At 32.9% G+C, this 12,599-nt stretch overlaps 1 protein-coding gene across 1 annotated transcript in view; it reads right to left on the bottom strand.

Annotated features, from left to right (window-relative positions):
* LOC143910811 (uncharacterized) overlaps positions 1-12,599 on the bottom strand; it is a 142,131-nt gene that overhangs the window by 29,695 nt on the left and 99,837 nt on the right. The window contains exons 4-9 of the mRNA XM_077429407.1: positions 9,551-9,779; positions 7,713-7,871; positions 4,553-4,734; positions 3,318-3,489; positions 2,367-3,239; positions 118-2,303 (exon numbers count right to left, since the gene is read on the bottom strand). Of these exons, the coding sequence (XP_077285533.1) occupies positions 118-2,303; positions 2,367-3,239; positions 3,318-3,489; positions 4,553-4,734; positions 7,713-7,871; positions 9,551-9,779 (3,801 nt within the window). The remainder of the gene's footprint in view (positions 1-117; positions 2,304-2,366; positions 3,240-3,317; positions 3,490-4,552; positions 4,735-7,712; positions 7,872-9,550; positions 9,780-12,599) is intronic.

The raw sequence follows: 12,599 nt of genomic DNA, 5'->3' as shown, positions 1-12,599 counted from the left end.
TTCATGACTTAATTTTATTTCGGAAATCATTTTACTGCTTGATTCTATTAACGCAGCCGAACTTTTGATCAAATCTGTCGTTTTAGTTGATTTTGTTTCCAAACTAGTTTGTTTCACATGTGATGTTTCAACTAATTCTTTTTCTTCAATATCTTCTGGTATTGATGTAATTTTGTCTGATATAGTATGGAAGTCGTCGTAATGAATAGTTTCTTTTATTGGAGAGTCTACCGTTGTTATATGGGTTTCTCGTAATTCAGTAGTATACGGTTGATATTCATAATCTTGGTAGTCGATCACTTGTGTCTGTTTATAGTGTAGTTCTTCTTCCTCTTCAGAAATTTGTTTTTCTACGGTAGTTGCAGAAGCCTTTTTAGCAAATGCTGGGGAGTCGGGAGCAGATCCTGGAGTGACTGTTACAACTTCAGCATGTGATGCATGTTGTAACATTTCAACAACCAATTCTTCTTCCACTCCCTTTTCTAAATATATTTTTCCTTTCGCGCCTTGTACTGATTTTTCTCCTGGTGGTTTAATTTCACTAAGGAAATCAAGTTCAGGTTTTTTCCTACTAATAGCAGCGTCGTATAATTCGGAAGCTTTTGATGCTTTCTTATCTGCCATATATTCGCGTACATCTACTTCTTCGTGAACAGGCAAGTCTGCAACTTCGTCTGGAGTTTTGACGATATCTCTTATTTGAACTGGTTGATTATCAAATTGACCAATGCTTAATGGTTGTGGGAATGGTTCTAAGCTACTTGGAGGAATCATTACATGACTTTCCTTTTCCATTGTTTCTTCTTTAACATGTTTTTCTTCAATTATGTGATCTTTTAGCTCATATAGTGGTATTCTTTCATCTTCTGGTAATGTTGGAGCAGTGGTAGTTGCTCCGGATTCAATTGTTGTTGAAAACTTTTCTTCTGGATGTGATTCTTGCATAATATTCGGTTCAGATATCATTTTAATCTTTTCCAATTCTTCTTTACTTTCATCCAAATCTTCTTTACTGTCAGTAGTTTTTTTTTCACTACTTCCATCTGCTTTCTCTTCAACACTAGCAGACATTTCCTTCGAGATTTCATCACTTTTGGGTTTTTTAGAAATGATAATTTGATCAAGTTCTTCTTCTGATTGTTTACGAACTATTGAGGCCGCAGATGTTATAATGCTATCTAATTCTTCTTGTATTTGTTCTTTATGTTGTGGTGAAATAGGTTCTATGGAAGTCTCTAAACTGTCTTTTTCCATCAAAGAAATTTGGTCTATCTTCACAACTTTTTCTTTTATAGAAGAGTCTTCCTTTTCTTTCATTTCATCAGATGTTACATCACTTTCTCGGCGTTTCTTTTCTGATTCCTGAGAGTCACGAACGTGTTTTTGTAACTCTTCTTCGTGTGTATGGCTACTTTCAGGTTCATTAATTGAATCCTCTGTATATTGATCTACTTCTTCTTTTTCAATTATAAGATATTCCTCTTCGAATTCTCCTTCAACCGTAGTTTCGGTTTTAGCATCATCAATAATATCTCCCATTCTTTCAACGTCTGATTCAATCTTTTCTTCTGTTTCACTGTCTCTATTAAAAACAGCTTCAATTTCCCTAACAATTTCTTGTTCTTCTCTTAATTCATCTAATTCCTGTTGTTTTATTTCATCTAATGATTTCAAACTTTCTTCGTCAAGTTTTTTCTCGATATAGGGTTCATCTTTAGGTAATGCCTCTATTTTTGGTTTTCTAATGACTGCTTTTTCTTTGGTTTTTGCGATCTTTAGCGCTGAAGTAGGACTCAGAGCCGCTTTGACAGATTTCATAGGCGACGAAATAGCTTTAGGTCTTCTTGAAATAGGCTCACGTTTTGGTTTTGTCGTGTCTTTCTTTTCGGCGGGCTTTAGGGGCTCTTTCTTAGGGGACGGAACTTTGTACTTAGATTCTAAAACTCGTCTATTGTTAGCTTCTTTGACGCTTTTTTTAGCCGGTGTACTACTTGGACTATATTTTCTAGCCTTTTGAACCACTCTTGATTTCATTGTAATCTCCTTCTCTTTGGTTTGTGTGGTCGACTTAGTTTCTGGTATTTTCTTAGGACTCGATGGTGAAAGTTTTTCCGTTTTCTTATCGGTTTGTTCTGTGATAACTTTCTTTTCTGAAGACTTCGTCGTTCTTGATATACTGCGTGATCTGACAGATGATAGATTGGTGTCTATTTTGGACTTGAGTTCAGTTTTTTTGCGAACGACTTCTGATTTGAATTTGGTCGCTTCAGTTTTTTCGGTATCTTTAATTTTAATATCTATTTGTTGCACTGCTTCTTGTTCATCATCTTTCTTTAGAATTTCCATTTTTTTCTTTTCTTTTTTATCGCTAATAGAATCAGTCATGTCACTTTTCTTCGACTTCTTATCTATAATATACCTATTGTCTTTACGTTGCCTATCTTGTTTTTTTTCAATATTTGAATCTGTAATTATTTCAGTCTTCTTACTTTCAGTCTTAACTTTCTTCTCTGATATAGTTTTGTGTTTAGTTTGCGCCGATAGTACAGCAGCGGACGTCTTTGCGGAAATTTTTTGTTCCGTTTTTTTGTTGTCGTCACAGAGAGCCTGCTCTTTCTCCGTGCGTAATTTGTTGTCGGCTATATCTGTAATAAGTTCTTTATTATCTATTATAGAGTCTATATCTCCTTTTTTGGAAATTATTTCGTCTATTATCTCCTTTTCAGCTATTTTATGGTCGCCAATATGATTACCCACCATCTTCTCCGTCTTTTCGGTGGTCATATGTTGTTTTTCTGTGACTTTGTGCTCTTTTTCAGTAGAAGTTCTATGTACTGTTTTAACAGTTTCTGATGTGGCTTTGTCTGCATGGGTATATCTTGAATAGGTGGTTTGTCTGTAGGTTTTTAGAGGTGGTGGTGCTGCTGGTGCAATGGACCTCGCTGTACACGTCGGATGTTTCATAAACTCGAGATGTTTGATCCTTTCGAGTCCTTCGAAGATCTTATGTTGAGGTGTACTCCCCGGGAACATGATCCTGGTTATGGTGTCATTAGGATTAGCTGGCTGCCAGACCAGTAAAGCGCATATTGACACCATATTTTGAACAGGAAACGAAAATTCTTTTGAGCTGCTCCTGCTTGCGAAGAGCTTTTGTTCGTTATTATGCCACTTGTGAAGGAAGTCCTTGACATATTTTGAGTCTTTTGAGGGATTCAGCACGTACATATCCAATGTTCCTATAAAATATATACACATTAGTTAAATATTTATGAAATGCATAATTTAAAAAATGCATAGCATGGATTGTGGCGTACCATGTCCAACTTTATGGTATAGATTGATGGGTTCAGATCCCCTGTAACAGGGCTGTGGTTTTAAATTAATGCTTTTCAAATTTGACATCATCGAGTTTCCTTCGGCTAAAAGGCTAACCAGAAGTGGATCTTGGGCTAGGTCATCGTCTATATTATTTTGATTTCTTCTTTCCTGAAAATTTACAATTGTATTGATATAATTTCAAATTTGGTTTTTGACTTACTAATGGAAGACAATTTTCCACCACCTGGAACAAGAACACGTATCGACTGGTCGAGAGTCAATACTGAAATAAGCCGGTTGTGAGATTACATGGAAAACTCGATACTGACAACTTTTCAACCTGAATATCGAATTGCAAACTAAACGATCTGGTGAATGGCGTATATTAAATTCAATAATCAAATTGGAATTCAACGGTAGAATTAAAAAAAAATATTAAATAGTTTTTCTATATCAAATCAATTACTATAAATGAATTATAGTACTTAGGTTGTAAATTTATTTTTAATTTAATAATTGAAAAATTGCAAAAACAAAATTATATTTATGTATGTATATTATACTAGAATATATTCCAAACTGCGATAGATATTAATAAATTGAATTAAATGTTATTTTAAAGCACAGATTTATCATCGGCCGATGGTTTTCTACGACTTGTCAAGTGTGAATGATCAATGTTGTAACAGTTACTTAATATAATAGAAATACTGGTGGGAAGTATATTAAATTACAAGGCCTATCGAACATGTGATACCTCATTGGAATTTAGATTTAAATCGAAAATCAATCATTTAAATTGATTTTAATAAAAGAAATAGCAAATAATTATAAAATTGAATTGATATATTCAGGTACCAACGTTTGTATGTACATACAAACAGTATACATACATGTACATATAATACTATGTAAGCACACGCAAAGGTATGAAAATGGAATATTAATTCAAAGTAAATTTCAATTGACTTAATAATTATTCTGAAAATATAAGAAATAAATAAGATTTCGAATCTTAAGCATTATAAACTCGTATAACGGAAATTTGCACATTAAAACTAAAAGGACTTTTATATTTCATACCCCTGATTATGTGAACGAACATTACTAACTGTCACAAAGCATATCAAATTGCATTGGTTGGCGCCATTACATTGCGATATGTGCTAATAATATTTCAAGCGGTGATTTGAAACCTTTTTTGTTTTATATAAATCTAAATAAATAATACCTGTAGGTTGCAGAAGAAATGCCCAAGTTGAGGGTAGACAGTAGCTCCTCTTTTGCGAGCTATGACCGAACCCAATCCTCTTCCAGAGCAATTATTCAATCTGGTCAAAAGAACAGCATCAACGCGGTCCAGGTGTCTGACAAAATCCCAGAAGCAAGCCTTTCGAGCAAAACCTCCATCAACTGAAAAATCGTATCAAGAACGTTGAATGTAAAGCCAATAGTTTTTATTAAATGTTTGGAGAAAGTATATATGTGAAAGCGTAAATATATATAAAACAAGCATTGTATATAGGTATTAACAAATTAAAAAATAATAGTGAATTCCAGATAGTGAAGATTGAATTACACTATTCGACACGAAAAATGGTTCAGATACGAGATATGACTTTTGTTATAGATCTATGCCCAGTAAACACGAATCTGGTAATAAAAAATGTTGATTGGCTCGAGATTCGGAGATATGTGTTTTTAAATCGCACGATTTTTCTATATCTTGGTGTTGTTCGGTCGATGTCTCAAAATCTGTCAATTGCCGGTTCAAAATGAATATTGGAATCTAAAGTCGGGTATTTTATCTTTCATTTGTAGTACTTTTCAGCTTTCAAATCTATATAAGTAGTTGTCCAGTTCAAATCAAAAGTACGTATTTTCACTTGGGATTTTTTCCCACTGTTAATACTATTTAATATCGAGTATTTTCTATTGAAACATGTTTATTGGGATAGTGTTCTGGTCACACTATTTTTTGTTTTCGTTTTAAAGAGTTAATTAAAAGTGTGCTGAATTTTAAATCGGTAAAATTGCGAGCTAAAAGCTCGTACTAGTATTCACTCGTATTTACACGAATTTGATTTGAATTAATAGGGATAATATATTAAATTGTCTTTATATTAGAATTAAATAAAATTCCACCTAGAAAAATCATATTTCGACTATTCTTGTGGATTAATAACAAAAATTCTATTAATAACTGGCTTACCTCGATAAAATAAACGAAGACACAGTTTAATTTGATATGAAATGATGTTCGTATTTAAGTTTTACCGTCATGTACTGCATAGATCTTAACATTTTACATCGGATGTTTTCAATTTATTCACAGTTATGCATTTTATTATACAAACCAAATTAAAAAAAAAAAATATTTGAGGGATTGCGTAATTGGTTTGAAATCCACTCTTGAATTAGATAATGGTATAAACGAGATTTATTCTATCATTTTTTTCATCGAATTAAATGGTCCTTGGGGATTTAGAAGCACTTTGGTGTTCGAATCGTGAAATTTTACGTTAATCTCATCGGATTGAAATACGTTTTCGACGGAAAAAAATTTTACAAGCACGTAAAGGTCCGCTTCCGATTAAGTCAATAAATTATTCATGCTTTTATACCGCGGGAAAAAATTCTCGGCCAAGGGATTTATTCGCTCGTTGAGTTTCGCAATATTGGGGTAGCGTTATGGTGACCCAACGTTACACTTTGCCCATTTTCGCATACCCAGTGGACGGAAATTAAATTGTAGCCGTCGAAATCCCTCAGGGAGAAAATATGAAGCACAATTGAATTTTAAAACACCTATAGCCAGTGGCGGACTGGGACTGAAATCAGTGCATGCCAGGAGTCAAAGGGGCCCCCCCAGGGTTAAAAAAATTTGTCTCCCCCCCCCCATATAATAAAAGTTTCTTCTTTTCATCACGCTAAAAATCAAGGGAAAACTTTTTTTTCCAAAAATGGGAATAAACAAATGTAGGTAAAAGAAAAATGGCAGAAGCAAAATAGATCCATAAATTACATTGTAGATTTCGTTTTAACTCTTTTCCTAGGTAAATAGAATGCATCATAAAAGAATCAGGGACGCCATTTCAGCTTTTTCTTGGGCAGGCAAAGATTGCTCAAATTGAACTTTTTTTCAAAAAATCTTTTTATATCGGAATAAAAATGGAAAATATTCTTTGCATACACCTTATTGACTAATAAAATATGAAAAAAATAAGATTATTTTTGAAAAAATAATTATAAAAAAATATTATGTAAAAAGTGAAAAAAGCGCCGCAGGCGAAAATTTTTTTCCAAAAATCTTCACATGGTCAAAAAAAATCGATCATCAAACTGAGTCACTAAAAAACTATCAATTTATTAACTTAATTTCTACCGACTGTCTTTTCACTTTCACTTTAGCGATTATTTTATTAGTTACCCCCTATGCCCCCCCCCCAAATTACGTCCCTGAAAAAAATGCATAGTATTTTCAATTAATTTTTGGGGAGGGGGCCCCTATCCTGTATTTCTATTTACATGGATGTGTCTATATTAGGAATAGATTTTATATTCGGAAACTGTTTAAAATTGTGTATTTAAATCTTACTACATATATCGTCAAAGTATAAGCAAATGTTATTTTGAAAGTATGAAGTAAATTTAAATCGCTGGTTGATGATGAATCGTCCTATCAAAATTGTTTTAAGCAATTCAGTTTATATTATTTTTTTTTATTTGTTTTGTTACCATTTTTATTTCAGTAGGTAGTTGTTACATAGGTATTGTTATATACATAATATTGACGTTGAAAATAGGCCCGGCAAAAGGGCCCACGCAAATGTTGAAACTTACATTTCGAGCCTAATAAAAAAAGTTAACCGATCCTTGGGCTGTTAAAGCAGGTATTAGTTGTTTTTGTATATCGTAAGAAATTTGTTTTGTTGAAATACCTAAACTTTAGGTCCCAAAGTGCAATATCCTATAAATTTTTACACACGTTAAATAGTTAAAAAGTTATTTAATTTTACTGAGGGCCCATATTTTCTAAGAGATAGTGGGGCCCACGTGCCATCGGGCATGTTCGCTTGTATGGCCAGTCCGCCACTGCCTATAGCCGTATACATATGTTTATCATACTGAATACATATCGTATGTATGTAGGCTATAGAGTTTCTACGTGGAACATTTTCAGTAGTCCGTTAGGAGATCTCAACAAATAGCAGTATTTCGTGTGGATTTCCTATATGTTATATAAGAGTGTATTACGTTCGCCACAATGTGCCCAGAAGCATTTTTGCGCTTTATTACACCCCATTAAGGGGCTCAATAAGTCGGGGATAAATGTCTGTAATATCTGTCGAAGGCAAAGCAACGCTGAAAATATATCTCACAACACTCACCTAACATATTGAACCCGTTGATTCCGAAGAGAGCAGCATCTCCTTGGCCTCCGGGGAAAACGTACAAGGTTGGATGACTGAAACGGATGTTTCCAACGATGTCACTGGATTCGAGCAACTGATCGACGCTGGCCGGCACCAAAAATGGTTCCACGTATGCTGAAAATTCAATTAAATTAATATCAAATAACTGGGTAGATTCAATTCGTTGAATTGTCTGGTTTTAAATTTTTTGCATTTTATTCAGATTGGTTTAATTAAGGATGAGTAAGGTTTTTGTATGCGTTTCGATTCGAGTGGTTGAGAGTGGTTGTGGAAAACCATTGAAAATTTATTGAAAGTTCATCTATTGAAGAGTTGCATTGTATGCTGAAAATCGTTAATCTCTTCGCCTCCAGTAGCAGGGTAAATTATAAGAGGATTTCGAACTAACCACTTGATACAATATGTATGCTGTTATGTAGGTTCAAATTCTCCACCTCTCTGTTGTTTTAGTTAACAATAAAATTGAACTCCAATCTTTGCGTGAATATTATTAATGTTATAAATTTTAAACAATAAATAAATAAAATATTTTCAGTACACAACATATAATATTACACACGCATGTATATCATGCAAGTTTGAACTTTATTTTTAAAAATACGCATATAAAATTTGTTTAATGAATTAGATATACCTAGGGATTGCAATTTACCGTCAAATTTCATAAACCGGTTAACATAAAACGGTTTTTATTACTATCGGTATACCGGTATTTACCGGTAAAAGAAAAAAAATATTCGTGGATTTAGATAGCTGTATGATTTTCCTAAAAACGTTAACCTAGATTGAATCGTAAATAATCAAAAATAAATCTCAGGTGAGTAATATAAATATAAATGCATTAAAGTAAATTCGTAATAAAAAATAAATTTTATTTTTTACCAACCATATTTATATATTTAAAGTTTGAACCATTTGAAAGTTTGGATCATAATTAAAAAAAAAGTCTGATCGCATGTATTACGATTTGGTTGGTCTGTATCGCCAGTGAATTTATAAATTTAGAAATTGCCACATTTAATGCTGAAAATAAACAAATTTGTAGACTACCTAATCTACAATACGCCATTTGAGTCGGTTTATAATGTAATATCATGAAATAATATGCCTATACATGTATGTACTTCATTCGCGATAAAATAGTTTCCGTTAATTACCGGTAAATTTATAGTAAAAGTCTGCCGATTTACTAGTAACCTGCATTGCAATCCCTAAATACAGCCTCCGTGTAACGAGTAATGCAAAACTCATTCATGAAGTTGCTTCAAATATCAAGGATAGGCAGAGATGATATCTGGATTCTGAAATTCAGCTTTAGGATTGAAATACCTAAAGCATAGGAAAAAAATGCACACTTATATGACTACACGTCGTTCGGTAGTTGCGAATCAATTTACAAATACATACATATATTTAGAATCAAGATACGATGTTGGTGATATACAGGAAGTATGGCGAGGTTACAAATTTCAACTGCGAGATGATTTAGTTTGCATCTCGTTACTCGCTGCTTCGCAATTCCGCGCCAAAATTTAATTTGGCGACACATTCGTTGCCGCACGGGGTAACGTTATTCGTATGCTAATTGCTGTTTCTGGAAGCGAGCTAGGTTCGGTTGATTCCCAAACATTCTAAATATGAATTTATACCATAAAATATGAATTTAAAGGTGTACATATATGTAGGTATGTGTATTTGGATTTGTATCGATTTTTCGAACTCGCTGCTCTGATTACCTCGAGCTTGTGCTATCTGCGTTTTTATGTAGTGGATAATAATGTAAATCGACTTACTGATGAAATTTTGTACGGCTTCGGAATTTGCGTCTAGTACGTCGGCTGGATTAATTCTAATTCTGCACAGTTTGGCGAAATATTTGTCGGGTAGTTTTTGCCACTCCCCGGTCGGTGGAGCGGCACAGTGTATGTCAATTGTTACTGTGTTCTCGTAGGCCCTTATGACCCTTTGAACTTCATTTTCTTGGAAGGCGTCGCAAAAGTCTGATAGAGATAAGGTTCCATCCTGAAAGTAATAAAAAAGTTCCATCCTGATATTGAGGTATATTAATCGACCATATTTTAAATAAGTCATCGTTCAACTAATACATGTACATATATACAAACATATATTGCAATCAGTACACTTCACCAGTTAAAAGATTATTTTGACTTTGAAATCTACTATTTAAACATAATATTTCCAACTTCAATTTGAAGAGTTTGAATACTTAAATCATTAAAAAAATATTTTTTCAACAATTCAAATTTAATTTGGACGTTCAGTGGCATATCTTCCATTGGAATCACTTCTGGAACCGTGCTTATTAATATGTATATAATAACGAGTTGATATGATACAACTGCACTCAGACCGAGTACAATAATTTGGGCACTCGGACGTTACCACGTTACGAGTATAGTCCGAGTGAACAAATTAGCCGACTCGGTTTGAGCACGCTCATATTGAATCAGCCTCGTATAAGAGTAATTGTGAGAATTAATTAGCCTAGTAATTTAATGATTTTTCTATGCTATATACTATTAATTAAATTATTTATTGACTTTCCATTGATAATGTCTGAATAAACTTATATAATATAATGCCTTGTATTATTATAAAATCATTATAAGCAATATTTAATACGAAATATGATAGCTAGCTGTTTTTGGTAAATAAAAATGCAGAAATCCTATAATTCATTAACTTTCCAGAAAAATATTCACACAACGATCAATGCAATAAGTTCGTTCATTTGATTTATGCATCAAAACAAATTTAATTCATATTAAATTCGTTTGAATTGCATCGTTATTCCCGAGAGTACATGCATTGCAAGCTCTCTGTTACCCTATTGTGAAATCTGTTTGACTCGTAAATTATTCCATCTTTCCGGATGATCCAGATTATCCGGAATATCTGATGCACACACACAATGAATTATCTATGTGCAAATCGAATCGTTCCGAATGCAATTGCATTGCGATGCATTTAATTTGATCGTTGTATTAGCACAGCGTTGATTGCACACAACCGACAACAGCATTGATTGCTTTGAAACATTTTGTTTACTGTGTCAGTAAGGTTATCAGCAAAGTATAAACGAGTCATTACATCTAAAGTTTGGTATTTTTTCTGATATGTTATTTATTTTTATGGGCCGAATACTTTATGTGTACAAATGTGCTTCGGCTATACTTTGGCGTAAATTTACACCGTATTACTCGCGTCGGGGACGTGTAAAAGCCATCGGCCCTAAACGAGAAAACTAAGCCCATAAACATGCAAGATAAGGCTTCTGGATAAAAAAATGGAGGTTAACGTGTGAGAAATACGGTTAAAAAATTATAATTTCAGAAGAGAAACGTTGCTTGGTTGCGACGCGCGATAAAACAATGTCCGCTTCCAAGGCTAATCATATGGAAGGAAAAGTGTTTTTTTCGGGACTATCGATCTGAAAATGTACATTCGAGTGTTTCAAGAGTGAGGCGAAATGTCTGCAATATCCGTTGTTTTTTGTTTGATCAAGATTTTCGCCGATACCAGTTGGCTTTGCGTTTCGTGAAAGTCGTAATTTTTTGGGCGTAAGCTCGACCTTAATTTGTAGGAAGAAAAAAAATATTGATTAAAAATTATGCTGAAGTTTGAGATGACTACGATTTTGCGCAATTTTTTAGCATAGTTCATGTCGTATTTCTAAAGGTCAAAGCTATACATAAATGACCGCATAGAGCGCACAGTCAGCTGACTTACAATGTTAAATATGCAATACTTTGAATATGTGTAATTAAACCATTTTTAATATTTGAATGATTACATATATGTAATATAATTCATAGAAGATTAGCAAGTATTAATTTATTTTATTTTACATTAGTTCAATAAAATTTATATTTACAATGATGCTGTTACGGGTTTTGCCCCAAGGCGACACCTATGGCCGAATTTATACATATGTATATACTTTTTATACATTTAAAACATTAAACATTAAATTTTAAATTATATTCAAATAATAGTGACAAAGCAGGATAAGTTGCCATTTTTTCGGAATCTTTAAACAATGAAATCAGATAAATTGGCAAACTCTGATAGGAAACAATCAATCACATATATCCTAGGTCTGGCCAGCAACTTTGATTGAACCCATGAGACCTCAGTTGATATAATTATAAACTTACTACTAAGCTCTGTTGCTGGTTATAAGTATAAACTTAAATAAGATTGATTTAAATTATTCAAATATACGTATGATTTTCAGTGCAACTGCATATACCGATGTATAATTTTTCAATATAAACTATTATGCTTATGAAAATACATGGCATTATCATATTTTTATTTTATATTTACTTAAAATGATACGCATTTAATTAAAACCACAAACCAACAAATCAAATTCATCATTACAATTTCATAATTTTTGTATTGAATCCACAGTGTAAAATATAAAACTTTTGGCAAAATGAATTTTTATTTTAGAATCAATTTATTTATTGTTTCTAAAAAAAGATTAAATTGGAAGACACCAGCCATTGTGATAAATATGATTGAAGAGAATTTTAAAGCATATAATAGAAAACATAAAATTTAAAACATTCAATTGGAACGTTCTAAAGTAAGACGAGGAGAGAAAATCGGGCTGTGAAAAATGTTAAAGGTGAAAAACATGTTATTTCCGACACAAAAGGCGGACTGAAAAAAAGCTTTTCATATTATATATAGTGAATTTTCTAAAGAATAAAAGCCCTTTGCACGAACGGGAACCCCCCCCCCCTAGTTTATGTACCAGGGTATTTATAATAATACAGGTACAAGAGAAAACGTGTCGTAAATAACGCGTAT

This window comes from Arctopsyche grandis, chromosome 4 (assembly GCF_051622035.1).
Source record: "Arctopsyche grandis isolate Sample6627 chromosome 4, ASM5162203v2, whole genome shotgun sequence".
Taxonomy (NCBI): domain Eukaryota; kingdom Metazoa; phylum Arthropoda; class Insecta; order Trichoptera; family Hydropsychidae; genus Arctopsyche; species Arctopsyche grandis.
The sequence above is the reverse complement of the archived record's forward strand: the minus strand, read 5'-3'. Positions and strand labels throughout refer to the sequence as shown.